General features: G+C 36.6%; 3 protein-coding genes across 9 annotated transcripts; 2 read left to right on the top strand and 1 right to left on the bottom strand.

Annotated features, from left to right (window-relative positions):
* Positions 1 to 706: 706 nt before the first annotated feature.
* Positions 707 to 13,939, top strand: LOC103702287. 6 transcript variants are annotated; one of them, XM_026802679.2, is made up of 14 exons: positions 708 to 1,241; positions 1,582 to 2,110; positions 3,637 to 3,714; positions 4,948 to 5,102; positions 7,447 to 7,507; positions 8,772 to 8,839; positions 9,726 to 10,005; positions 10,307 to 10,447; positions 10,548 to 10,654; positions 10,738 to 10,788; positions 10,862 to 10,945; positions 11,127 to 11,290; positions 12,037 to 12,194; positions 13,498 to 13,939. In XM_026802679.2, exons 2-13 carry the CDS (start codon positions 1,777 to 1,779, stop codon positions 12,179 to 12,181), a joined length of 1,668 nt encoding a protein of 555 aa, XP_026658480.2. In that variant the 5' UTR covers positions 708 to 1,241; positions 1,582 to 1,776; the 3' UTR covers positions 12,182 to 12,194; positions 13,498 to 13,939. The 6 variants fall into 6 exon arrangements, with proteins under 6 accessions (XP_026658483.2, XP_026658482.2, XP_026658480.2 ...); XM_026802680.2 differs by having other exon boundaries at positions 708 to 869; positions 12,037 to 12,183; XM_026802678.2 differs by having other exon boundaries at positions 709 to 869.
* Positions 13,940 to 14,368: 429 nt separating this feature from the next.
* LOC103702286 (11 kDa late embryogenesis abundant protein) lies at positions 14,369 to 15,598 on the bottom strand. Its single transcript, XM_008784631.4, has 2 exons — positions 15,438 to 15,598; positions 14,369 to 15,076 (listed from the first exon to the last, which is right to left on the bottom strand). Exons 1-2 carry the CDS (start codon positions 15,543 to 15,545, stop codon positions 14,699 to 14,701), a joined length of 486 nt encoding a protein of 161 aa, XP_008782853.2. The 5' UTR covers positions 15,546 to 15,598; the 3' UTR covers positions 14,369 to 14,698.
* Positions 15,599 to 19,127: 3,529 nt separating this feature from the next.
* Positions 19,128 to 25,185, top strand: LOC103702284 (probable plastid-lipid-associated protein 13, chloroplastic). 2 transcript variants are annotated; one of them, XM_008784630.4, is made up of 7 exons: positions 19,128 to 19,470; positions 20,129 to 20,250; positions 20,525 to 20,608; positions 20,896 to 20,989; positions 22,301 to 22,517; positions 23,875 to 23,927; positions 24,799 to 25,185. In XM_008784630.4, exons 1-7 carry the CDS (start codon positions 19,240 to 19,242, stop codon positions 24,898 to 24,900), a joined length of 903 nt encoding a protein of 300 aa, XP_008782852.1. In that variant the 5' UTR covers positions 19,128 to 19,239; the 3' UTR covers positions 24,901 to 25,185. The 2 variants fall into 2 exon arrangements, with proteins under 2 accessions (XP_008782852.1, XP_008782850.1); XM_008784628.4 differs by having other exon boundaries at positions 19,130 to 19,470; positions 20,893 to 20,989.
* Positions 25,186 to 26,040: the final 855 nt, after the last annotated feature.

Genomic DNA, 26,040 nt, shown 5'->3' on the forward strand with positions numbered 1-26,040 from the left:
ACGGCTTAAAATTAAAATGACTGAAATACTCTCATAGGTATATATGCAAAAAAAGTTATAAAAATATACACGCAAATGGAAACTTTACGATGGTATTCATATAATTTCTTATATTTAGAAGTGTATACATTCAAAAAAATTATTAAAAAATTAAAACTCGACTGAAATTTGTCAAGTCTTTTATGATTCAATCGGATTAACAAGTCAAAAAAAGATCGAATTATATTGTCAATTTTCTTTTTTAAGATCTTGACTCAGTGAAGTTAGAATATTAGGCGATCATTTTCGTAAAGCTATTAGGTGATCTTGACTCATAAAAGCAACATGATTTATTCTATAAGAATTGATATCAACACGATTTAATTTTTTTGTTATTCTTTTTTATTAATGAATTATCTTTATTGAATTTTGATTTGCATTAATATCCTTGTAAAGTTGCTATTTGCATGTATATCTATATAAAATTTTCTTTTTGCATGTCTTTCAATAAGGATATTTCAGTTATTTTAATTTTAAATAGTTTATTTTGTAATGGCGTTAGATGATATGTGTATGTATATATATATATATAAAATAAAAAAACAAAATAAATATTTTATTAAAATATACATGTAAATAAAAATTTTATAAAAATATTTATATAATTTTATATATTTACGAGCACTCAATCTTGTGCCGGCTATAGTAACCGGTACATCCACCTATCAAAAGAGCATCAAGTGGTCTCAGCGGGAGATTATCGTGCACCTTCGAGGCACCGTCGGATCCAAGCCGACCGACCGACCGACCGACCGACCGAAAAACTCTCAGAGAGAGAGGAGGAGGAAGAACCGATCGAGGAGGGGGAGTCGAGCGCAAGAAGCCGGGCGGTAACCTATCGCATCTCTTTTACTCCATTTCGTTCTCGCCCTCCTCTCCACCTTTCGCCGCCCGTTTTCTTCCCCGTCGCGCTTCTCCTCGGATCTTAGGCCAATTCCTCGATCCAATCCATTTCTTTTGTTCTCCAACCGCTTCGATCCTCTCGAGCTCGATCTCGATCTCCTTCGTTCTCGACCTTAAAATCTAATCCTTGTTCGAGTTCTCGAATTCTTGGAACTGGAATTACCCGCATTGGGTCGCATCAATCGTCATGTTTCAAGATATCTCCGTTCTCCGGTTTTTAAGGTTATTATCGAGTGCTATTGTTGTGTGAAATCCTAGATCAAGCGCCATTCTCGCGAACTACATCGTGTTCTCGAGGGGTAAATTTCAGGACTTGAACGAGTAATTATGGTGTGCGGATTCTTTTATTTCGATGTTTCTTGGAAGATTCGATGTTAATGCTTCCCTGTCAAGTGCTCCACCCCTTCAGCGTCACTAGGAATCTAATTTCGATGCTCCATCTTGTAATTTTTTGGATTGTATAGCCGAAGAGATTAAGTAGTTAGATTTGATTCCAGTTCTTTCTGGCGTTTGTTTGTTATAATGAAAAAAAATCTTATCTTATTCGGCTTCTGGTTGTATGATTGCATCAGATTGAGTTCTTTTGTTTTTCCAATGGCCATGTGGGCCGTCTGTTAATGGTGAGTTATATATATGCAGGATATCTTCAAGTGGTGGGCGTAATTTTTTTCTTCATGCTAACTCACAAATCTATTTGATGGAATAATGTTTGGACTGACGATGATGGATCAAGTACCCAGCTGTGGACGACTTGGAGAAGATAATAATTCTCTATGATGCACTACTTAATGAAGAGAAAGTGATCCACTTGTATGGGCATTCGGTATTGAGGAGATGTCGCTGAAACTACCTCAGGGGTTCTCCTTCTTTAGAAGTGTTGGTTGGTTTGACGACAAGAAGGGTGACTCGGCTGCCAACCACAATTTTACTCCTTCCTTCAAACTCCAAACAGATAAAGAGATATACAGGCCAGGTGATTCAGTCACTGCAACCATAGAGATTTGTTGTCCGAAAATTTCTAAGGGAGTTACTGATGCAGAGCATTCGAGTGATGGCATCTCTTCATTCTTGGTCGATAACCTTACATTTGAAATTAAAGGCATTGAGAAATTGGATACTCAGTGGTTTGCTACACAGAAGCCGTTGCCTGGATCAAAACAAAGGAGAGGTAGTTTAGTTTCTATTTCCTCTTTCTAGATTTATACTGGCATTGGCATAAGTCAAAAGATTCATTGCTTTACTTGGTTAATGCTTGATAGCATCGGTGGCTGTGATGATTGCAAATCTTTGCTTTCTTCTCCATGGATCAAATGTAAGGCTTGAACTGCACATCAGTGATCTCATAATATGTAAAAAATCATACTTGTGCTATTCCCTTTGACATGACTGTGTTGCAAGAGGTTGACAAGTTCATTACTAAATATAAGTTGTTATTCTGTGTAAAAAAGTGAAATGCCTACATGACCCAGTTTAGCTTATATAGGAATGTGTTCATGCATCACAAAAATAGATTGATGCTGGAAAAGGGAAAAGCCTTCAATAGATGTTCAAATTGATGGGCCAAAGGGTATTCGAAGTTATTATTTTTGTCACATGGAACAATAAAGAAGTGGATGCAGACATTTCTGATATAGAACTAAAGCAAGGTGGATGATTTGAATATGTGCTTGCAGAATGTCGTGCGCTTGTCAAGTAGGAGAGGCGAATGGAAATGTCATAATAGCTTAGTATGAAAAGAGGTGCCTATTTGGTAAAATTGCTAAGGAAAAGCTTGATTGAAGTATCTTTGGAGAAGTTTTAGGAGTTGAACTTCTAAAACTAAATGGAGAAATGATTGAGATGGACTAGTCATGTGAATGTTAAGAACTTCTTCAATAGGCATATAAAGGTAGCAGGCGAAGGGGAAGCATGAGTACACTGGAGGAAGGAAGCATTATTACATGTTTTTCAGCACTCAAAAGTCAAATTATTCTTGGATTTTAATCAATTGCTTTTCCAATTATTTAATACATCTTCTAAATAATTGTTACTTTTGTTTTCAACATTACATAATTTGTGAACTATGGTGGTAAATTTATGAAAACATTTGCTAAATGCTTTGAAATTGTGCCTTCCTGTTGACATGTTTGACATATTTATTTTTTAAAAAATTCATAATTAATTTAATATTTGCATTTTTCTGTCTTGTTAAATTTCATTTTTTTTATATATTCTCTGCTCCATTAAATTTATTCCATTTAATCTGGATAAAAATGGTTAGGAAGAATTTAAAAATTCATCTACTGATTGTGGCTTTAATAGATATAGGAATAGATATTTGGATTTGGTTTAACAGGAGGATTTTTTTTATATATATTCTGCTCCATTAAATTTATTCCATTTAATCTGGATAAAAATTGTTAGGAAGAATTTAAAAATTCATCTACTGATTGCGGCCTTAATAGATATAGGAATAGATATTTGGATTTGGTTTAACAGGAGGAATTCATAAAAGGTAATATAAGACTAGTTGGTGGAGGCTTTTAATTTACTTTTGTGACACTTAATTCTATATTTTCTGCATTAACTTTATTAGCTGTAACTAGAAATATAATTACTTGAATATTCTAATTCCTTCGACTTGATACCACTTACTTGACCCAACATACTGAAATGTGTTTAACATTTCACCATCTGTCCTTGTTGAAATTGCAGGCGAGCAATTGTTTCTGAACTCTAAGGCACCAATAATGGTATCAAAAGTGATTGTTTCTTCTGGGGCTACCAAAACATGTAAGTTTACTATCTATTCTAGGTTATTGTCTTTTAGTACGTTAAAGATTTGGTGAAAAATGATCTAGATGTTTAGCGTAATTAAGAGTCAAAGCAATTCATTCATTTTCATCTGTCTTTTATAACTGAAAATATTTTCTATTTTTTATTAGATGCTCTCAGAAAAACTAAATGTTTTGATTCAACCCAACCTTCTTATGATATCGTAGTTACACTATATTTTCATATAAATTATAAGCCATGATATCAGAAAACCATTGTTGGTGAAATAGGCCTATCAGCTTTATATGTGGTATATACCATTGAGTGGGGCTAGATGTTGTTGAGTTTTGCTGCTTTATGACTGATCTATGTCATTGAACCTTATGTGTCGAGAGGCTCTATTGTTCATAGATGGCTAATTTTTAAATGTCAATGAAGAGCATTACTGTAACAGATTCATAATTAATGTCATGTGCTAGACACAAAGAAGAAAGTTCTGGGGATGATGGCTTGATGGAGTTGTTTAACAAAAAATTGTCAAAAAACTGTTTTAACTCCTTTCTTATCTGTTCAATCACTTCTAGCTAAAGCTCAAGTTGATTGAAAAATAATACTGGAATCAGACATGAAATTCATTTTGCATGTATCCTTGTCATATACAATTCGTAAGTTCAGTCCAAGTAACCAACCAACAAAACTATTTGCTACAAATAACATCTTGTTCTTGCATCGGAACATATAAATGTTGACTAATCTGGCTAAGGTTGAACTTGGTAAAATGAAATGGTTGAATAATTGAAATATTATTCAGGAATACACATTGAATGCTGAGATTATGCATTGAATTTCTGGTAGTAGGTCCATAATCAAACTGAAAGTTGACTAGATATCTAGAGTATAGGAAGAGGAGGGGCATTCTGGCATTTAGGAAGTGGGACCAGTAGGATGTCTCAAATAGAATTATGTATCCTTAGAGAACAGAAGAGAGGATGAGATTCATTAATTCTTATCATTTTTCTTTGACACTGACTAATGAGTAAAAGACAGTTTGTTTTGAATGAGTGATTAGGAGGTGTTTTTGGATGTTCAATAATTTGTAGGCATTATACTCTAGAAATTATGTTTATTACCGTTTTCAACATTCTATGGCTTAAGGCGCCATTGTATTTTTGCTATCTATATTTTTCGTGTTAAACTGTTTTCTTTTTATAAAATATATTTTCAATCCTTGAGTTTAAACATTTTATGCAGATTTAGTACGAGTTGAGCTGCCAAAGGTTTTACCACCATCTTACAGGGGTATCAGCATTCGCTATATATATTATGTTAGAAGTACATTATGTGGATGGTGGCTTGTATTGGAGAACGACGATCATAATAGGTGCACGAATAATTTAATTCAATTGGTTAGTTCATCTACCGCTTAAATATTTCAACAAGTTTTTTAGTAGATAATTTTTTGCTGAAAATTATCTGCTGTCATATATAGTATTTATGGTTTACTTTCTGGAAATGACATGATTATCAATCATTCATTTTGTTATTTTTCTTTATTTTCTTCTCCTCCATAGATATATAATCATTCATGGAGTTGCCAATCTTTTGATAATTTTGTGGATGTTTGTACCTGCTGTTATGCTTCAGGTTTATGTATCCCTCTTAAATATTTTGTTTTATTACAATGACTGATGGATAATTATAAGCTTTGCCCGTTGGGTTCACTGCATGAATCTATTTTATGTTTTGCCTCGGTAAAGGGAAGCATCCTTTGATAATGTGGGACATCTCAAAGCCTTTATCACAAGTTCCATAAATGCTCCGTCTGGTAGTACCTTTCTGTTTGACCAACTATAGGAATCCACTACCTTGGATTTCCAACTCATTGGCCTCTCTCTCTCCTCCCCCTGCTATTTGGTGCTTCTAATCTATTTAGTGCAAACATTACTAACTGCTGCTAAACATATATTCTCTTTAATATATCTAGTTTACCTTCCACATATTCAAACAGTAAAAAGTCAACTTCTTTTGAGCTCAATGTGTTGACACTTGACACTATACTGACTATACCAGACATCTTATATATAGTAAAGGCCAGCTGCATCCTCCGTGTTAAGCCATCTGTGTTGTGTCTAATAAACTTTAATCATAGAACTGTGGTAAATCAACCCACACTGGACTTATTTGGCAGCATGGTGATTAAGGCAGACCACTCCACATATCTTATTGTTCAGTTGAAAAGTTGAACTGGGTTCAGTGAAGAACTGTCCTATTATGGTATCCATACACCGTAGACAAATTAAATTATCAATTAGGTTGTAAGTACCTTGAGGTTGAATTTCTTCTTGCCATGGATCAACTCAAAGTGCAGAAGGAGGTTACGTTGCCTCTAGAGCATCACCTCATTATGGTTGAAGAACAAGGATTTTGGAATCATATGTATCTCAACATGTTAGTGCATGGAACAACACCCATACTTGCAGGAAAAAGTGATATGCCTTGTGAAAGAATCGTCTATAGATACACCAGCCATGACGAGAGAGGTATATTACTTCCTACCCTTGTGATTAAGATAGCTCACTAACATGTTTTGAAGTCTGAGAGTGCATGTAGAGTTGTTAGAAAACATATTGTCCTATGAATTCTCTTGGATGTCTTCTTGCTACTAAAATCAACTCTGAAACACAGCACAAATCCCCCCCCCCCCCCCCCCCCCCCTCTTAAAAAAAACCTGTCTTATTAGGAATTTGAGGTAGCTTTATAAGGATCGATAGACATGTTTTGAAATCTAACAACACATATATAGTTATTGGAAAGTGGAAACACAATATATTATCAATTCTCTCAGGTATGCATTTTTTTGCTACTAGAAGAAACTTTGAAATACAAAACTAGAGGATTAAACTCCAAAGACAGACTAATAACATATTAAATAAATTGATTTTATGAAGAAAACTAATTTTGTTATTAGTATGGATACTGGGTTTTCTGACTGCTTTTAGTCATATTTTATCTTGGTGTCTTGACACATTATGATCAAGGAGACCTACCAAATGTTACTAAGTGGATGTCTATTCCCATATATGTGGACAATATGGGCTTTGCTAGTGAGTCCTCCACACTGTACATTGCCCATGCTACTGCATAATGCTCATGCATACATGTAGACAGGATGAGCGCCATATCCTGGGTCATTACAGGAAGTGTCCAAACTTTTTCCACCAGAATCGTGATCCGACTCGCTAGACCTATCTAATTGCTCTCATCTCTCTCTTTAGATAATGATTGAATAAGCCTTCTAGAAATGTTCGACACCTCGACCAGTGTAGCATGATAATTTACTCCAACCTTTTCTTTAAGAGGAAGGACCTATCAGGGAGTGATAAACTGATAAGCCCTTTCCTAAGTGCCAATCTGTGTTCAGTGTCATACACAACTGGATTTTCACTATCCTAAGTGAAACTAAGTCTTGTTCTCTTAAGTTTTATACAATATCAGATCTCCGAATGGTTCTGCTAAGGCGGCAAAAATATTTGGAGGAATTGTTTCCTGCAGAGTGAACTTACGACTATTTAATTGTTGCAAGTCAAGATATTTTATAAATCTTGCTGGCATATGATGATTTTTAAATGCTTTCATTGTTAAGTGTACATCCATGTCTTTCCTCCAAAATGATGCCACCTTAGAATATATGTGTTCTTTCTTTTTCTTGCTTTATTATGGCGTGATCATTGCTCAACTTCATTTCCACAGGAAGCTCGAGCTCCTTTGCAAATATGGGTCTCGCAAAAGAGCAACAACTTGCTGAATGAAGGTCAGGGTAATTATATACTTGTTTTGGATGCATGCACTTGAAGTTCTTTAGTTCTGCATTATTTGTTTTATGTGGAGTGTCATTTGCAACTAAGCACGAAACAAATGCCGATAAATACAAATTCATTTTATCTATCATTACCGACCAACAAACCTGCTGGTCTACAGGGGATCGGCTTTATGAATCTGGAACCTCCATGTGTTTTCTTATATCAATACAGAGAAGAATAGGGGAAAGAAATGCTCTTTCCTTTGGAGTTTTTCTATACTTACTGCAAGAACCAAAAGCCTTACCTCAATTTGCAAGTTAGCTATACAAGGCCTTTTTCGCCATTATTCTAGTTTCATACGTTCTACTTCTTCCGATAATTTTTCGTCTTTTGATACCACCTCATCGAAAGAGAGTCAATTTATTATGCATTATTACTTTTCTCCTATTAGTTGATTCATTGGTAGAGAGCTTTTTAATTATGAAAGGTGGTGTTCGAATATTGCGGCAGTGTACCTTTTCCATTCTTTGTTGTTGCTTTTGTTATAATGTTGGGTCGGGGTTAGTGTTTGCATAGAATAAAAAATTCTAATTTTTCTTCCTTGTGGTATAAGGTTTTTATCAGGGTGAAAGTTTGGGTTCAGCACTCCAAATCATGCAGCATGCTCGTATTTGCTAGTATTCATTTGATCGGTGATGTTTGCTTGTTATGCTTTGGCATGCTAATACTCTGGCATGCATCGAAATAGAAAGCTGCTTGCTTTAAAGATTTACAGAGAAACGGAAAACTTTTGACCCCCTCAGTTTTAGCATGTTTTGATTCCTTTGCAATTACATTTTTGGTTTTTATAGTGGAACTTATATATGATTGCATTTTCTTATAAGCATCAGCATAAGCATAAATATTAAATACTACAGCATAATAATATCTTTGAGATGCTAATTTGACAACAAAGAGTATATTGAAAATGACAAATTTATCAGAATTGAAATTTTTGACACATTAGGATCAAATACATATCAAGTGTATGGCTACCTATTTCGTATATTTTGACATTGTATATGCTGTGATATAGAGTTGTACTGCGCCTACTAGGTCAATAAATTTGTGTCATTCGGTGAGGCATTGACATACTACATGTAGTATTAAACAGTTCAAACAGATACTTTTGATTCTAACATAACAATAAAATTATTAGTGCCGTCACCATGTCCTTAGTTGCCATACTGTCAATGATAAGAAAAAATAATGAAATTAAGTTTGATAATTCTTCAGGAAGTTTACCTCTTGCAGCTGATCAGTTGGAAATGCATTGGAGAGAAAAAGACGCAGATTCTGAATGGGTAGGTTTAAAAAGATTTCCTGTTACAATCCATTATTTTTTTTCTTTAAAGGTTTACTTTGCATGTGTTTGGATAAACTTCTAAGTTCCAAATTGCTGTAAATTTATATGTTCTGTAAATGAAAATTATGATTTTGTGTGGTTAAGTCATTGAAAAATAATATAACTCAGTGTCATGAAAATTCTCTCTCAAATGTCTGCAACCAAGCCTCCAGAAAAAGTTCCAATTTTGAAATCTCATAGTTTTCTATTTAGAAAATAAAAGATGATTTTCAAAATAAAGATCTTGAAAAATTGCTGATGTATTTTTTTCTTCCCTAGTTTCACTTTTATAGGTGGCCTGGACAACTTTCGTTATTCTTTACCACTTGGTCATTGGCGTGATATTTTCAAGGTTCAGGGAAGCCAAGTGGGTCTCTCTCTTTTCTTTTTTGTTTTTGGTTGTGTGTGTGATTTTGTGTGAGTTGGTCAGCTTTTTTGGATTTAAGAGCTGATATTTACCCGTGCATGCTTGGATGCACACACAAACATAAACACATATAAAAAGACAAAGGGAGGTGCTCTGAGATCTTAGATACCTACTTGTTAATGTGAAAGTCGAGTTATTGATATAAGTTATTTGTTTGAAGAATTTGGTGATCAAATCATATGCTTTGGTTTAGTAGGTTCTTTTTCTTTTGCTAAAAATTTAGTAGGTTCCTTGCTGAACCTAAACCATAGTTGTAATGAGAGAATACCCTTTTTCCTGACTATCTCAGAATCACTTGTTCATAATTAGTTAACATGTACAGAATCCATGTCATGTAGTTCACATATACAGAATTAGTCCTGTAAATCATCTTTCTACCATACTTAAAGACTCACTTCCAGCTCTGTATTTGTATTAGTGCATGCTAATCTCATGGCAGGTTCGAGCAAACGAGAATTTTTATGGATTGGAAGACGGATATGATAGTTCGAGAGATGAAGTGTCATCTGTTTCCTCCTACAATCCTACCAAAGGAAATGCTGACATAACCCCTAGAAACTCTCTGTCCTTACTGTCAATTGCATCAACGCTTTCTAATAATGAATTCCAATATTCTCACGGAATGCGCCCTGGTTTTCCTTCCTATAATCCACTTCCTCGACTGTCTGTAGCTGAGGTCGTAGATGATCCTGGTGGAGGTAAGCATTTTCATTAAGAATAGAGTGAATACACATGTTGGTGTTAAAGAGATCCATTTACACAATTTATGTGCCTCACAAGGACCTCTAATATGTGGACCCACTACTATTTGATATGGGGCATGCACCAAGGGGTAATTATGCAGATCACATGACAGTTAAATGGATTTTGTTTGGACATGTTCTTTTATTAATATTTATTATTTTGGTATATGTGCTATATATTTTCATGCTAGCCCTACTACGTTTTATTTTTATCTTTCAAGCAAGAACAGCCCATTCTAACAATACATCATCTCAGTGTTGTTGTCACCTCAAAAGAAGCTTGATAATTCATCATCTGCTCCCTCTCCAAGTCAGCAAAGGAACTCTCAAGATTCTTATTTCTCTAAAGATGACATTGGATCACCTCATGCATCTAAATCTGTTGAATCGGTGGCATGTAAGTCACCACAGTATCTTCATGTAGTTTTGCCTGTGTTAACACCTTTGCATCATCGACATGTATAGCAAAACTAATCTGCAGCAAACATTTTCTGCAGCAGAAGGCTTCATTCGAGGAAGGTCCTACAATATCAGGATAGATGACCAAATTTTGCTTCGGTTCTCCCCAAGGAACTCTGACTCAACTTATTATTTTGGAGATATGGTATAAGTCTGTTATCCATACTTCCATTAAGTTTTACACTTCTAAGAGCTGAATCATAAGTTTCTTAAATATTCTAAAAACAGATAGGTGGAACTCTTACCTTTTTTCATGGAGGAGTTAGAAGATGCCTAGAGGTAAAAGCATTTCGACTTTATTGACTCTATACCCTTCATGAAAGTTGGGTCCAAATCTTGTTGATGTTTCCAGGTCTCAATAACATTGGAGACATCAGAAACAATTAACCAGCATTTTGTCCATACTTCAAGAAGGAGTTTGCCTACAATCACAAAGGTTATTGGACTGTTAATTGATACAGTGTGCTCTCATGAGCAATTTTTTAAATGTTTTCTTCTGGGATTTAGTTCCATCCATCTAACTTTCTGGAGAAATAATTAGTGAAAATCTTTTAAGCTCGCCTTTTATTATATAGAAATGCCTTAATCATTTTTTCACTTGTGCATTTTTATTACAGATACAAAGTGAGCATCATGAGGTAGTTGCGGATTTGGTTCAGACAAGCTTTCTTTTTTCAATTCCTATTGATGGGCCCATGTCCTTCTCCAACCCGAAAATTTCAGTGCAATGGTCGCTTTGCTTTGAATTTTTCACCACTCCCAAGAATCTGGACTTGACTAGGTACTGCTACAGTACTGAAACATACCCTGTGGACGCTAAGCTTACAACTAGTTACTGTATGTCTTTTCTTTTTGAAAGTCCTTTGATGGCTATATATTGTATATGGTGATAGTTTCTGTACTGGAATGTGGTTGTCGGTATGATTGTGGGCTACCGGTAGTTGTTTCTCCTGCCCAATTGCTCATATAGTGATATAGGTCTCACAGCAGGCCACTCTTTTGCCAAAATTTGCCTTGCCAGTAACGTAGCACCAGTTTCAGGCTGACAGTTTATCATAATATCTGCTCAGTTTTTTATGGAGTCATCTCAACTTAGAGTTCTGCTCTATAGCTGACCCTATGTTTGATTGCTAAAGGACTGGAAGATGACAATGAATAAGTTAAACTACTTAAACAACCAGCTAGTATACTCAATATCTCCTATATCCTTCGTCCAAGGTAAGTAGGTTGTGAATCAATAATTCAATAAAATTTATCTCCTAGTTTAATATTTTTTGTTTTTCCTGTTTTCATTTCTAAAGATATTCTCACATACATTAAGTCACAGCAGCCATAGATATCTTATTACCAATATCTTTTTTTGACCAATATCTATCCTGTGCCATATTTTGCCTTGGGTCCACACATGCACCTCTCCATGATACCTTCCACATCTACACGAATGTGGTAGTAATTGTATACATGAACATGTTGTATGTTACTTTTGCAACTTCTACAGTTTGTTGGTCTAATTTATTCAAGTGGCAGGTACGAACATCCTCTTCTTATTGAGCAAAGAGAAAAAGGCAATTGGGTTCTTCCTATATCTGTAAATGCACCTTCTTTACGGTCACAGGCCGTGCAAACCAGAAATGAGAAGCCATTGTCTCTTGGAAATTTTTTTCACACTTGAAGGTTAACAAAAAGTTAGACCTGCAAACTTTTTTCCATGACCCTTTTTTAAGAGAATTTTTCATGACTTCTTTTGCATCTCTGACTTGCCACTACGAATGTGAAATTGATGTTATAAAGGCTGTAAACAAATAGTAAAAGAAATATTCTAATGTGGGCTGCCATAATTGTTTATTTAAATTTTCTGGGGGACCACATTTGATATACACAAGAAACTACTGTTTAAGTTCATTTTTAATTCCTTGTCCTTCTAATATTGTCTTCTTAGCGGCACCATTGTCTTCCAGTTCCCGGGCAATGCAAGATCCTTCTTCCAACAGGGTTTTCCCTGGGAAACACTGTGGTTGGATTGGAAATGTCCACCTAGCAAGTGTGGTTGTGATACAGAAAGATACATAAGAGTTAGAAAAATGTGCTCCAAAGATTGAATTTTGTATCATTTTGTTCGTTCTTTTGCATAATGAATATTTATTTACCTTCAAAGAAGAAACAAAATATAATTTTCTGAGCCAAAAAAAAAAAAACAAATATGTGTTAGAGAAGATGACCAATGTTGCTGTGGAGCTTTGATTTGTTGAATAGGACATGTCATGTTATCCACTTAGGGATTCCATATTATGACTGCTAGGGTGATCACTTGTTCTGTTTTAGGAATCTCTTGCTGTTTAATTTGATTCTTTTGAAATACTCATTTCACAATATTCTTTGGAATTTGACTCTGATCATTACATCAGTAGTTAGACTGTCTAGATATTGTTAAGTGTACATTTGATGAATGACATGTTAATGAGAGAAAACAATTATAAATAAGGAGAGGTCACATGATCTTGTCTAATATATCTAGAAATCATACCAGAAACCGTGAAGTCTGACTCATAGGTTTCTGCAACAAGCTGAATCCCTCTCAAGTTGCTTTCTTTCAATGTCTGACACTGTCCTTCCCACCTTGATCCATTTTAATGTTAATCCAATGGGTCTGCAGAACAATTTTTCATTAATGATTAAACTCTTAACGAGCTTAATATTTTCAAATTGATGAGGGGAGGAGGAGGAAAAAAACTACTATTGGCCACTTTCATTTTTGTACAACCAAGTCATCAGTTCTCAGACCAATTTAGTTCTGACCTAATAAATGATACTGGAAAATACTACTATATCATTTTTTAAGCAAACACTGCAAAATGTTGATCAGCAATTAATGTGTACCAAATCAAACTATATATTTTTGTTAAAAAGCAATCTTCATTTATGTAATATTATTTTCCTTCATCTTAGGCAGTATACTACCTCTGAAATTTTTTTCCCCCCCTTCTGCAGGTTATTTTATCGAATTATTGAAGATTGTCAGCCAGAGAATCACCGAGACTAAAATATCAACTTGTTATCATGAGGTACTGTTAGCTGCTTTCATGTGGTTTCAAATTGTCAAAACGCCATCCAGCTCCTCAGAGCTTCCTTTCGGGGGTGGTGGTGGCACCATTATGTACTACCAACACTTCAAGCTATAAAGTTCAGGTTGAAACATGGAAGTCTTACTGATGATGAAGCACCATGAATCTTTTGCTGTCGGATCCCTAATATAAGTTTCTGTTATTCTTAATTTATCAAAATTAAATTGCTCTCTGTGATCGTCCAGATTGTGCATATTAAGCAGTGGCATTATTTTTTATTTTTCTCAAGGTATAGTGCGTAAACAATGTATGTTTTTTTTATAGTGTCAGAAAGACGACCATCAACTAGTCTCTTGCAGAAGAAATCATCCTGAGGAGCTCTGCCATTTTTCTGTTTCCATTTTTCTAGACCAAATATTGATGTGTGAATTTCATATGCTTATCCTACTTGGAGTTGGCTAATGTGGCTGTCAGTTACGTCTGGGCCTCTGTGTCAGAAACCTGTATTTGAATGCAGTTTTCTAAGAGCTTACAGCTGAACATAGAGTAGGTGCGATAACTCCATGGTGCTGGGCCTTGTTAATTTTTTTTTTTTTGAATATCAAATGGCCGAAAGCTGGAATTTTTCCTTCTTCTTTTTTCCTTTTTTATTCTTTTGTTATGCATGCAGCATATGAGTGAGATAATTAAATAGCTGCAACAGTTTGGTCATCCAGATGACAGCCAGAAATGGTGTAGTCATACGACACCAGAAGATCGTCGTAACTCTTCATTAACTTTTCAGAAAACAACTTGTGCAATTAAAGTATTGTAGCTATTTTCATTCGAAGGTATGCTATTTTCCTATTCCTACCCAACCTGTTTGAAAAGATTGCTAAACTACGGTCCAACATCAAAACACTTCCTTACAGCAAAATGGAAGTAAATTTTTTTTGACTTAAAACGGACACTCATAACACGATAGAAAATAGTAAGCAACACACAACGTAACAAACAACCGAAACATGGAGTCGTAAAAAAGTATCAAACTGAAACACGCTCCTACGAACGCTACTACTACTGGAGGATCTAATGGAAGCCACCTCCGGGGCGCCTTCCAAATTTGTTCACAAAATTCCAAGCCCTTCCTAGTTGTAGCCACCGCCGGTCCCGTGACCGGCCGGGCTAGCGGTGCCAGTGTAGGGGTTGCGGGCAATCGCAGGCCTGGCAGTTCCAGCGTCCGTGCCGACGGGGTGGGACTTCACTGCTCCGCTTATCACGTGACCCCCGGTAGGGTCACCAGCGACCTGGCCGGGCGCCCCCGTGGTGTGATGGCCGGCGGCGGCCGCGGAGGGGTAGGCAGTGGCGGTGGGGCCGCCGGTGTAGCCAGCGCGGGCCTGCTCCCTGGCGGCGGCATTCTGCTCCTTGACCTCCCGCTTGGCGATCTCCGCCTCTCGGATCTTGTCCTGCTTCTTCTGCTCTGCCATCTCCTTCTCCGCCGGGTGCTGTGCCGTCATCTTCTCCACCTGCTCATCAATAAACACCGAATATTGCCGGAAACATATCAAGCGAACGTAGACCATGCACAAAGTGGTCGAAGGAAGAAACTATAATTAGAAGTTCCAGAACTAGACGTCCGTTTTGTTTGGGACTAAAGCAGAGTTGAATGGAACCAAATCTACCTGTTGAATGTTCTTTTTTCCTTCAAAAAAAATCGTCATGCTTTGAAGGTGCAGTAAATATTTAAAGAAATGGTAGAATTGTTATTCCATCTAAGTCGGGATAAACTATCCCATCATATATGATCAACCGTTCTTAAGCAGAGGTGCATCCCCTGTACATATGTTGATTGATAGAAAAATTGAGAGAGAACGCGGTATATCTAACCTTCTCCTCGAGGGTGGCCTTAGTCTTCTCCATGCCGGACTTGGCCGAGGCGGCGATGTTGGAGGCCGTCTCCTTGACGGACGCCGCGGCGTTTTTCCCGGCTTGCATCCTTTCCTTCTCCTCGCTTCGAACCTTTCTCCTTGATGTCTGATCTCTTTGGATAGAGGCGTGGTTACGAGTACCGCCTACAAGGGGACATACATATAGTCGCGGAATCGGTTGCGTGCGGTTGGCACGTAGCTTCGGCCAGAGAGGACGCGTGGAAGACTTTGGGTCCCGTTTGGTACGTGGCGGACAAAGGTGCGGTCAGACCTTGTACGGGGCGGTTGCATGAAACGGTTTTCCACTCTTTCGATTTTTTTTGACGCGTGGCAAAGCTGGATTGCATGCAAGGAGGGCACGTGCACAGGGTTCCCCATTTCATCATCTCCTCTTTGGTTCGCTTGATCGTCTCCTCATCCTTCGTCGTCGTCGTCGTCGTTGAGAGAGGTGATTCCGGCGGTCTTCGCCGAGGACGTGCAAGCGGAGGTGGGACTCCGCCGCCACCCTACCAGGTACCGACACAGGGTGGAGAATTCTAGTGTGGAATTAGATTGAGAAAGACTGGAATTGTTGGGGGGGGGGGGGGGTTTAAATCCAGCTGGGAGGGAGGGGAAGGGGGCGTGCAAAGGATTTATTTGTTTCTTGATGTTTTGTGTCACTTAAAACTGATGGTGGGCCGGGGTTGGACAAAAGAATGTAGAATTTTATATAGGCTGGCCCGAAGCCTGATTAAAAATGAGTAGAGTTTAGACTCGAGGTTTGGCCTATGATCGTCCCTAGTGTCGCTTACCAGATGTGAGAGGATGAGAGATAGAGATGGAAGACACTGAGAAGACCGAGACGAGCAACATGAACGTGCTATAATTATTATAACAGTCATTATAAGGTGTTTCGATCACTGTTTGTTGTATTATTAAGATAAGCAATATATATAAGAATATAATGATTATTATTTTTTTGTTATTTTTTATTACAACAAATCGTCACAAGGGAGATAATGATCATTCCTCTAGCTTGTTCTTTTTAAATAAAATGGCATCTTTTAAAAATTAAATTTTTTATTATTTTATCTAATAAATAGTAAAATTATTATTATTATTATTCCATTATTTCTCTACATAATAACTAAATTATAATTTTGGTTATAATTGAAAAATAAAATGATAATTATATACTATAATAATGAAGTAAATTGTTCGCTATTCTAATTTCTAAGGGAGGCAGCGTTAGTAGATTATTTGAAAGGTTATCATTATCTTTTTCAGCATCATTACAGCTAAATAGCTAAAATTATATTTAACAACCAAATAGAAATAGTTATTGCGACTACAAATTCGGTCGCAATATTTTCAATTGTAGCCTGTATTTGGATTGTAGATAATTGAAAATTACAGGCGAACAAGTGGCCCATTTGTTAAATACATTTCTTTTTTCAATCACAATAATTCTGAAACTTTTAGAATTTCTTTAATAGGTTCATGGAATTTACTTTCAAATAAGTGCAAGAGCCTATAATCTATCTCCATTCTCTATATCTGTCGTCTTCTACAGGATCCTGTTATTTTCATGATTTATGAACTCTTGCTGGGCAATTTAGTCCAGAATCTATGACTTTGTTTTGAATTAGGATTTATACGTGGAACAATTTGCCTCCTCATGTTTTTTCTCTTAGCTCCACCACAAGTTCAGCCAAACCAATCCTAGTCATGCAATGCAAAGTACCAGTGTACTTCTTATGCGACTTGAACGTAGACTTTGCTTGAGTACTTTGTTTTTCTTTCACGCTACCAGGTTACCACCAATAAAGATAAAATTTTTCTTGAACTTAAAAGTGGAGGTGCTTCATCTCAAACATTTTACAGTCAAATTTTCAAATTGAAGCATCTTCTTTGTTAAATTTCCAGTACATCAGGATTATAAAACACTGGATTTAGTTTTTGCATATCTGTTTTAGTAGGTTAAACCCCAAGAGTTTGCCTCATGAGTCCTCTATATATAAAAGCCTTATCAAATAGCTAGGACAAGACTTTGTTCTTTATGTAGTTACTTGTTAGCTGGTGTTGGATGCTGACCCAATGAACCAGTCCTTCCCAGTGATGAATTTACTTTCTATACAATATGTACAACCAAAGCTTTGTCCAAAACTAATGGATTACTTGTGCCCATGATTCTCTAGTTAATAATGGGAAAATCGAGGATTTATCCAGGTAGAGAGAGAGTCGACGGGTCGGTGCTGCAGAGAGTTCTCTTGATGCTTACTCTTAATGAATAATTCTAACAAAGTGCATTCTTTTGATTGCCTTATAACAAAGTGCATTCTTTTGCTGCTTTGAATTGGTTTCTGGGGTTCCAAAGAAGAATGCGCTAAAGGATATCTCCAATCGTCGAATTCCCACTCCGTCAACCGTTATTCGAACCGAACGTCCTCCTCAGACTTTTAAATTTGGAAGCAAATTTACATGTGTATCTGAGCAGAAGTATACTCACGACTACTGTCATTTTGATCCTATTTTTCATCATGTTTCATATTTTCTTCATTGCAATAATGTAGCTGATTGCATGATTCAAAAAGTTTCTGTCCAGGAATTGTTCTCTGGCTTTTGTTTTTGACATCAAATATGATGATAGCACGGGGAAATTCTGTTCAATCACTGTAAGGAACTGATACAAACTGGGAAGTAGTCCTTCCAGGCACCTCTACATGATGGGGTATTACATTAAAGCCTGCATTGTTTCAAATGGAGTTCACACAGAGGTAGCTAAGGTGGTGAGGTTTTGTGTGGGGGTTTAATTGAGATAGTCATGGTTTAACATACTTCGTTGTAGTCTGCTGTGGTTTGAGTGTGGTCGGGCACAATTTGAGATCTGAATGACCAGTATGTCATGCAACTGATCTCTTCCATGAGCCAAAGGCAACCTTGAAGTGAATTGGCTTGCAAACCACACTATAGAGAGTTTACGACAAAACATTACGTTGTTTTGTTTCTATTACAGGACTGCTCATGAAGAAAATATATGGCTAGTTTGCTAATACTTCAGAAGAAAGTTAAGAATTGTAAGTATTATAAATAATGAACGACCATATTATGCTAGTATTGATTATTTTAGATAGAAACTCTAAAATAGCTTGCAAAGCATCCATATCTGATTCATTTGTAAATTTTGTTTTAGTAATTCATATGCATAAAATTTGTTTATTTTTTGGTACAATATTTTTTTTTTCTAATTGGAGTTGTATTCTTTTTTCTTGCGCCAACTGCATTAAATTTGAAAGAGATCTAGCAAGTTGCCCGATTTTTTAACGACCTTGAGCATGTTTATTCTATTTCATTATTTATCAAAATAGTTACTTAGCTTGATTAGCATTGGATGTTGAATGCCAATGTAGTTTTGTAAATTTATATTTAAAATGTTTCAATATTACAAGAATAATATAATGAATCACTCGGCCAATAAAAATATGTGAATATTTATTTATTTTTTAATCAATAATTTGAAGTAATTTTTTGATAAAAATACATTTGTGCCATTTTTTCCCCTTGAAGGCGTTTTTTGATATATCCGTTAATATCATAAAAGTATGGGTATTTTAGTCTTTTCAGTCCAAGGTGATCGTTGCGGATTTTTTCGGGCCACATGGCGAAAATGCCTTTGCACATTGATCGCCCGCCTGCTCCTCAACAACCGGAGAATTGGGTTTAAAGAAGGTGAGATTTGGGTTCGAGTTCGGGGTTCCAGCTCTTGCCTTCGAACGAGTTCCATGGCTGCCTCTCTCGTGGTCCTCCGGCCGATCTCTCCTTCCCATGCCCTTTCATTTCCTTCTGCTCCGTCGCCGGAGAACCGCCACACCGCCGGATTCGGCCGGCGGCGATGCGGCGGTGGCTTCGGAAGGTGGAGGGCGATGGTTCAGCAGCAGACGTTCCCGGGTACCTCCGCGAGCTACGCCAAGGAGATGGAGCGGCTGTCGTGCAAAGAATCGCTTCTCCTCGCCGTGAGTTGATTTCTCTCGCTCCTTCCTCCCCATTCTCGTCGGATTTTTTGAGATGCGGGAATTGCCTAAAATCTGATTCTATTCCATGCAAATTCTTGATATAGGGGAATACTTGATAATACTACATTTTTCTTTTTTTGGGCATCGATAATATCATTGGATTTCCAGGGGACACGTCACCTTGTCGTTCTAGTGTACTTTGATTAGGGCTGGGTTTATTGGAATGGATAACGTTTCATCTTTTATTCGTTTTCTCTTCTTCAAAAGAGCTGATATTGTTGTCTTTTACTGGGTTTTTGGATGTGTTTATTGAAATTCCTTTCAGTTCCATGCAATGTGGTCCTCTTGGTGTATGATGCTATAATTCTCCATATGTAATACTATAATCGTCTAGTTTTTTATCTCTTTCTTCTAATTGGAGTTTTTCGATCACTGACCGTTGAATTTGAAAGGGATCCAGAAAGTTGCCCAATTTTCTTGTTTCCCTGAACTTGTTTGTTCTATCATCAATGTGCTGCGAATTTGTGTTATATTTGTGAGCATAATCTTAGCTTGAATAGTTGGGTGTTAAATGCCGACGTAGTTTAGTTTTCTCTTTTTTGTGCTTTGATCTTCAAGATATCCTCATATTTAGGGTTTGTGAAACTACTGGTTTCAGTTCAAGGATGCCGGGGGCTTCCAATCTTTGGTTGGTGGGAAGATAACGGAAATGCAGCGGATTGATGTTCACGAGAGAATTGTTGGTCTTGAACGGCTCAATCCCACTCCTCGTCCCACAACGTATGTTTGGTCCTGAAGGAATATTTGTAATGGTTCTAAGAATAGAATCTGTTATATCCTTCATATGTTATAGAGCCAAAATTAGTTTGCCGCTTTAAGAACTGGGCAAAATCCACATAAAGGAGGTAACAGTGTTGCTTCCTTATCAGTGGTTGCTTGATTCTTATCTAGCCACTCGTGTTGCTAAGTTTTGCGCTCTTTTTTTAGTAATGGATGTGCCAATCTTGCTTTTCCTGTGATATTGATTGACCTTGACGTGTGTTAACTTATCCAGATCACCCTTTCTCGAAGGTCGATGGAATTTTGAGTGGTTTGGTGCTGGTAGCCCAGTATGGTTCGCTGCAAGATTTCTGTTTGAGTAGGTACCTCTTTCGTCAGATGTCTTAGTGAACTGCAATTTGAGCAACTGTCATAAATGAACCATTATATGTACTTAATTTTTCTTTTAGTTTTTTAATTTGCTATTTATTTGCATTGCATGTAATTGTCCTGAGTAGTAAGTTTTGGACATATTAAGGGCAACATAGTCATAGGCAGACTCCTTTGCAAATTCAATGTTCAATGACGGGGACTCATGTTGTAAATTGAATATCATGATTGTTAAAATGAAAGTTGACCAAACTAACTCTGATTTCTTCTCAGGAGATCACCTGCGACTTTAGCATATTTAACGGGATTGGATATGCTGATCAAGGATGGATATTCAAAAGTGACAGCAAATCTTAAATTTTTAAACTCGGTACTTTCAAATGAGTTGTTAATTATATTATATTCTCAAATTTTATTTCAGCTTACTTGTAAATGTTCGTATATTTTGTGATGTATCGGCTATCTGTGAGAAATTATGTGTCTATCACATATCTTTCTTATAATATATGCTTACTGTATTCAATTATTAGCTAAGCCTAATGGGCCTGATGAAGATATCCTTCAAGTTTCAGCTGAAGGGTGCTGTAGGAGAATAAGAAATGATTATTGACAAAAAAAGGAATTGTATGGGGGGAAAAGCATGTGGTAATCTGGGTGTAATTGGCATGGAATGAATAAGCAGGCTTGCTATTATAAAGCTGGCTGGGAATGGATAAGGATTTTTTTTGTCTTTTTGTGGGTGATAATTACAAGGCAAGTTCATTCTTGCAGCCCATCTAAAGGGATGTGGGTCATATTATGGTTAAGGTAGGGCTTCATACATAGCCGGCCTGCAGAAATTGATCTTTTGCTGCCAAAAGTGTGGCTATGTCCCTATGACTTTGGTGGAATCTAATTGTTCCTCGTATCTAAAGCAAAAAATTTCTCTTTTCATCGACCTTAAAGATTACTAGAAGTTACATAAAAAACATTCTTTCTTTGTAAAAGTTCAGCAAACTTTGTTCTCTCTTCTGTTAGGGTAGCACTGCATTCTCCTGTTTATGATCATATATTCTCATTTTCAACTCTTTCTGCATCAGCAGTGCATTTAGTGTCACCTCTGTATTTCTTCGAAATAGATCATTCCTTGGTAACTAGAAGCTTAAGCTCAGTATGCCCTGCCTGCTACTCCTACTCTTGCAGTTGCTTCTTTATTCTTTCATCCCTTCTTAAGTAGGGTATCCTCTATTACTGCCATTATTAATCAAAATCAATTTTTGTTAAAGAATATAAATATCATTCATTGTTGCATAATTTTCTTAAATCTTATGTTACTTAGTGCTTTAAAACGCAAATATTGTTCCACATAGACAGTTCATTGGTGCTTTCGTACTGTAAATCTTTTACATACATGACTCTTCAACTTCGCACGTTCTCCTATTTCTGATAACTTTCATCTAATAGGCCTATAGTATGCCCTAGTGAAGAAAGAATGCTATATCAAATTATTAATATGTGAAGCCTTGGAGTATACGAGGTATACAAATCTATTTATGTTATACAGTATGTCTTGTTGATGCTTATATTACTAAATAAGGAGTTAAAGTTACTCTGTGAGCCTCCTGCTTTTACTGCATGTATGCCAACCTTTACTTGCAAAATGACCTCAACTTTCATTGCTGCAACTTGTCTTGGAATGCAGATAGAAAGCAAGTTCCTCTTGACCACCAAATTGACTGTTGAGGGCCCTACTCGATTGAAAGAAGAATATGTTGAAGGGCATCTTGAAACACCCACAGTTAGAGAAGAGGCTATACCTGCACAACTAAGAGGTGCATTTGGACAAGCAGCTGGTGCTCAGCAGCAACTTCCAGCACCAATAAGGGACACCTTTGCCAATGGATTGAAACTTCCACTTAGTAAGAAATTACTGTTGCGCTTGTTGTTTGTTTATATGGATAATAATAATTGTATAGACACATTCTTAATTATTCTATTCACCATAGAAAATATATTTGCTTGTCATTTAGGGCTTCATTAATTTATTGGTGGGGTTCCAGTTAGACATTCTGGATAGCCAAAAAGCCAGTATTGCTAATTCAAGTTAAATTTTATATCAAAACTGAAAGAAATATGTTGCTGAACTGGCCTCCCTTAAATTAACATGAGAAATTGATCAAAATGTCTTTATATGAAGAATACGTTAAGAGAAAAATGCAACAAAGAAAAGTTGATTAATTATGAGTTAGCTGACATATTGGCTGCTGACGCCTAACCGGCCCTGTTATAAGTAGTAGCTTGCATATTTTCCAGATAGAGACAGGGAGGTTGTTGACATTGGTTGCTCGGTGAATTAATCGATCCACAATGATTCCCTTTCGCTTTGTGATGGGTATCCAGCTCCATAAGGCCGTTTTTCCTTGCTTATGGACTAGGGAATTTTTGTATTCCTTTCCTTCCTGTGAGCTGTCATTGGCTGCAGTTGAAATTTGTTTGAGATGGCAAATTGTTAGTTTTTTGATTTTATTTGGCATATAAATCTCTCTTTAATATTGATTTATGACGTAGCTTTGAGCTAAAGCATTTAAAGAAGATTGTTGTGCGTTTGTAACTGAACTCTATCCAGCATATATGCTCACTAACACATTTGTGGGGCAATTACTAGGGTATATCAAGTAAAACAATCTTAATGATGAATGCTATGCTTTTGTACCATCTTGCATTTCGCTACCAAGTACAGCATTTTGTAAATATATCTTTCACGTTGGTTTATCCATGTTTCCGAAAAATGTGCTTATGTCTCTGAAAACTGTGCTTCAACTTAACCCTAATAGATACTAAAATGTTTTGTCTTCAGAAGAGAATGTAGCTCTAGTTCATATTGTGCCATCTTGCATTTCTCTACCAAGTACAGCAATTTCTAAACGTATCTTTTATGTTAGTTTGCCTATTTTTCCAAAAACTGTGCTTCAACTCAACCCTAGTAGGTACTGAAATGGTTTGTCTTCAGAAGAGGATGTAGCTCTAGTTCATATTGCCGTCTGCTCTCTCTCTCCCCAAGAATTAACATCTAGCACTTGACTCTGTTTTTACTGTTATTCTAAAATCCAGTGTCACCTTCAAATCTCTTCTTAGGATGCTTCCACATCATTTCTAGCACTTGATCATATTGACCTTGTGGCTTACTGAAACAAACCTTATATTCTTTTGAAACCTCAGAATTCTGGTGATTAAGCCAGGAATATTTGCTGAACTCCTGTTGTCTGTGTTTTACAGGTGGAACTTTTCAGAGGCTGTTCATGATTTCATACTTAGATGAAGAGATATTGGTATGGTCTTTATTATGTTCTATGTAGGAGTGAACTTTTAATTAGAATTTTCCAAGTATAAGTGTTTTGTGTTCTTTTTGGATTTCTTTTATGGCAAGTTACAAGTCAACAAAAATATAATTTCATTCAAATAAAATTTAAAACTCGTCAACTATTCTCCACACGAACTACCCCTTCCGACTTGCTCACATGCAGTTTATATTAAAACAATGCAAATTTCAGTTTTTAGTCAGCTTTTCTGCATGAAATTTGGTACATCAATTTTGTCTTTGCATTGGTTTAGTTACTTCAGTATATGTTTCAGTTCTAGTGAGCTCATCTGCGATGTTCAATCAGCTGCCATCTTGGCACATCAAGTTTGACTTTTGAATTGGGTCTTTTTTTTTTCTTGATATACTGTTTTAACACATTGAAATAGGTACTTAGTTCTCATGCAGGTATCATCAGTGTTGCAACCATGGGGATTTGGGAATATACTATATCATGCCTCATAACTTATTTTTGTAGTTGCTAAGTAATAATATTGAGGAACTCCTATGGATATATAATTTAAGGCTTGTTAAGGAATTATGAATTCATTCATCCTATACATTTCTATCTCACTATGCTTGACATATCACCTCTTGCTGTTGCCACTCTCTACATTCCTTTCTTTTATGTGTGTTTTATATCAGGGAACCTTATCAGTTTGGTTTCTCTTTTAATTTTTGACATAAGGTAAAATAGGGGTCCCATGTTTTTGTGTTTGATCATGTTGCGGAAATTGCTTATTTTCTTAAAGGGCATAGATTTCATTTTTGTGTTTTTTTAACATTAGCCACTTATAACATCACATTGACATATTTATCAAGGTGTTGGCATTTCCTTTTAGATCATAAGGGATTCTGCTGGAGCTCCAGATGTTCTTACAAGGCTGGATGGGCCTCCAGCACCATTGCCCACAGACCCCGTGATCTCCGAGTATGAAAGCTAAATACTGAGGATGGTAGTTTTCCATTGAAAACAATGGCTTGCCTGACGATCGAGGATTCTCCACTTCAATCCAAATCCAAATATCATGCATACAAGGTGTTGCTTGTGCATCTAAACTCTGATTTCATATTCTCAGTGTGTTTATTTTTCTTCTGCAAATATTGTGTTGTTCAAGCAGAATTATCTGAGGTTGGTTAAGAAGTGACATTCTTTGCTAAACTTACTGTTTCTCGAATTTAAAAGTTGTGCAAGGATTTTACTTGAGCAATGGCAGCAATTTAAGTGATGGTGACCTCTGAACTAGAGGATTGAACTGATTAGCATTTGAGTTAATCACTTTAGTTGTCGCATGGCAACCAACCATTTGGTTTATTTGGAAGTTATGTGATTTTTAAAGCAATTTTGAATATCTATTGGTATTCAATCCAATGGACTGTATGTCATAATGCAAGTGCCCTACCAACAGAGGCTTCTCCAGAAGCTTACCCTCATATTAAATTTCCCAAGACATGAACATGTAAATCCAGGTTTTTTGCCTGGGAAAATCTCTGGAAGGTTGAATATCTTGAGGTACAATACGAGGTAACCCCTTGATGGGAAGTTGTGTGTGGGGGGGGGGGGGGGGGGGGGGTCTGGCCACTGAGCTGAAGCTCAGTCGGTGAAACTACTGGCCGCTGTATAGAACCACTAGCAACTGTATCTATATAAAGTCAATTTGGGTCTTATTGCTGAGGATGACTTTAGTCATTGGATTAATTGACTAACATAGAGCAGCTGCCTTCAAAAAGGTTATCTCTACATTCTTTTTAGTATTTTTACGTTGTTATAGAAAAATCTAATTTTTCAATCTAGGCTGTATGAGGCAATCATCTCCAGGTCTTTATGCGTCATCTTTGTTGTATCCTTTGGTAATGCAGAATATTTTTTCAGCCAATTAGCCCTTCTGTTTATCTGATAACATTCGAGCTACATTTTGCTATCTTCTTGCACTGTATGCAGTAGTAGAAAATATGTACTGCTTTCTCTTCATCTGGAGATTTTTCACATTCTTGAGTTCAACCATCTTCTAGGCTTCAGTTAACTTCGTACTTGTCTCCTGGCCGAAGCTGCCATCATTTCATTTGAAAGCTATTTTTAGGGT

Source organism: Phoenix dactylifera, chromosome 7 (assembly GCF_009389715.1).
Source record: "Phoenix dactylifera cultivar Barhee BC4 chromosome 7, palm_55x_up_171113_PBpolish2nd_filt_p, whole genome shotgun sequence".
In the NCBI taxonomy this organism is placed as follows: Eukaryota; Viridiplantae; Streptophyta; class Magnoliopsida; order Arecales; family Arecaceae; genus Phoenix; species Phoenix dactylifera.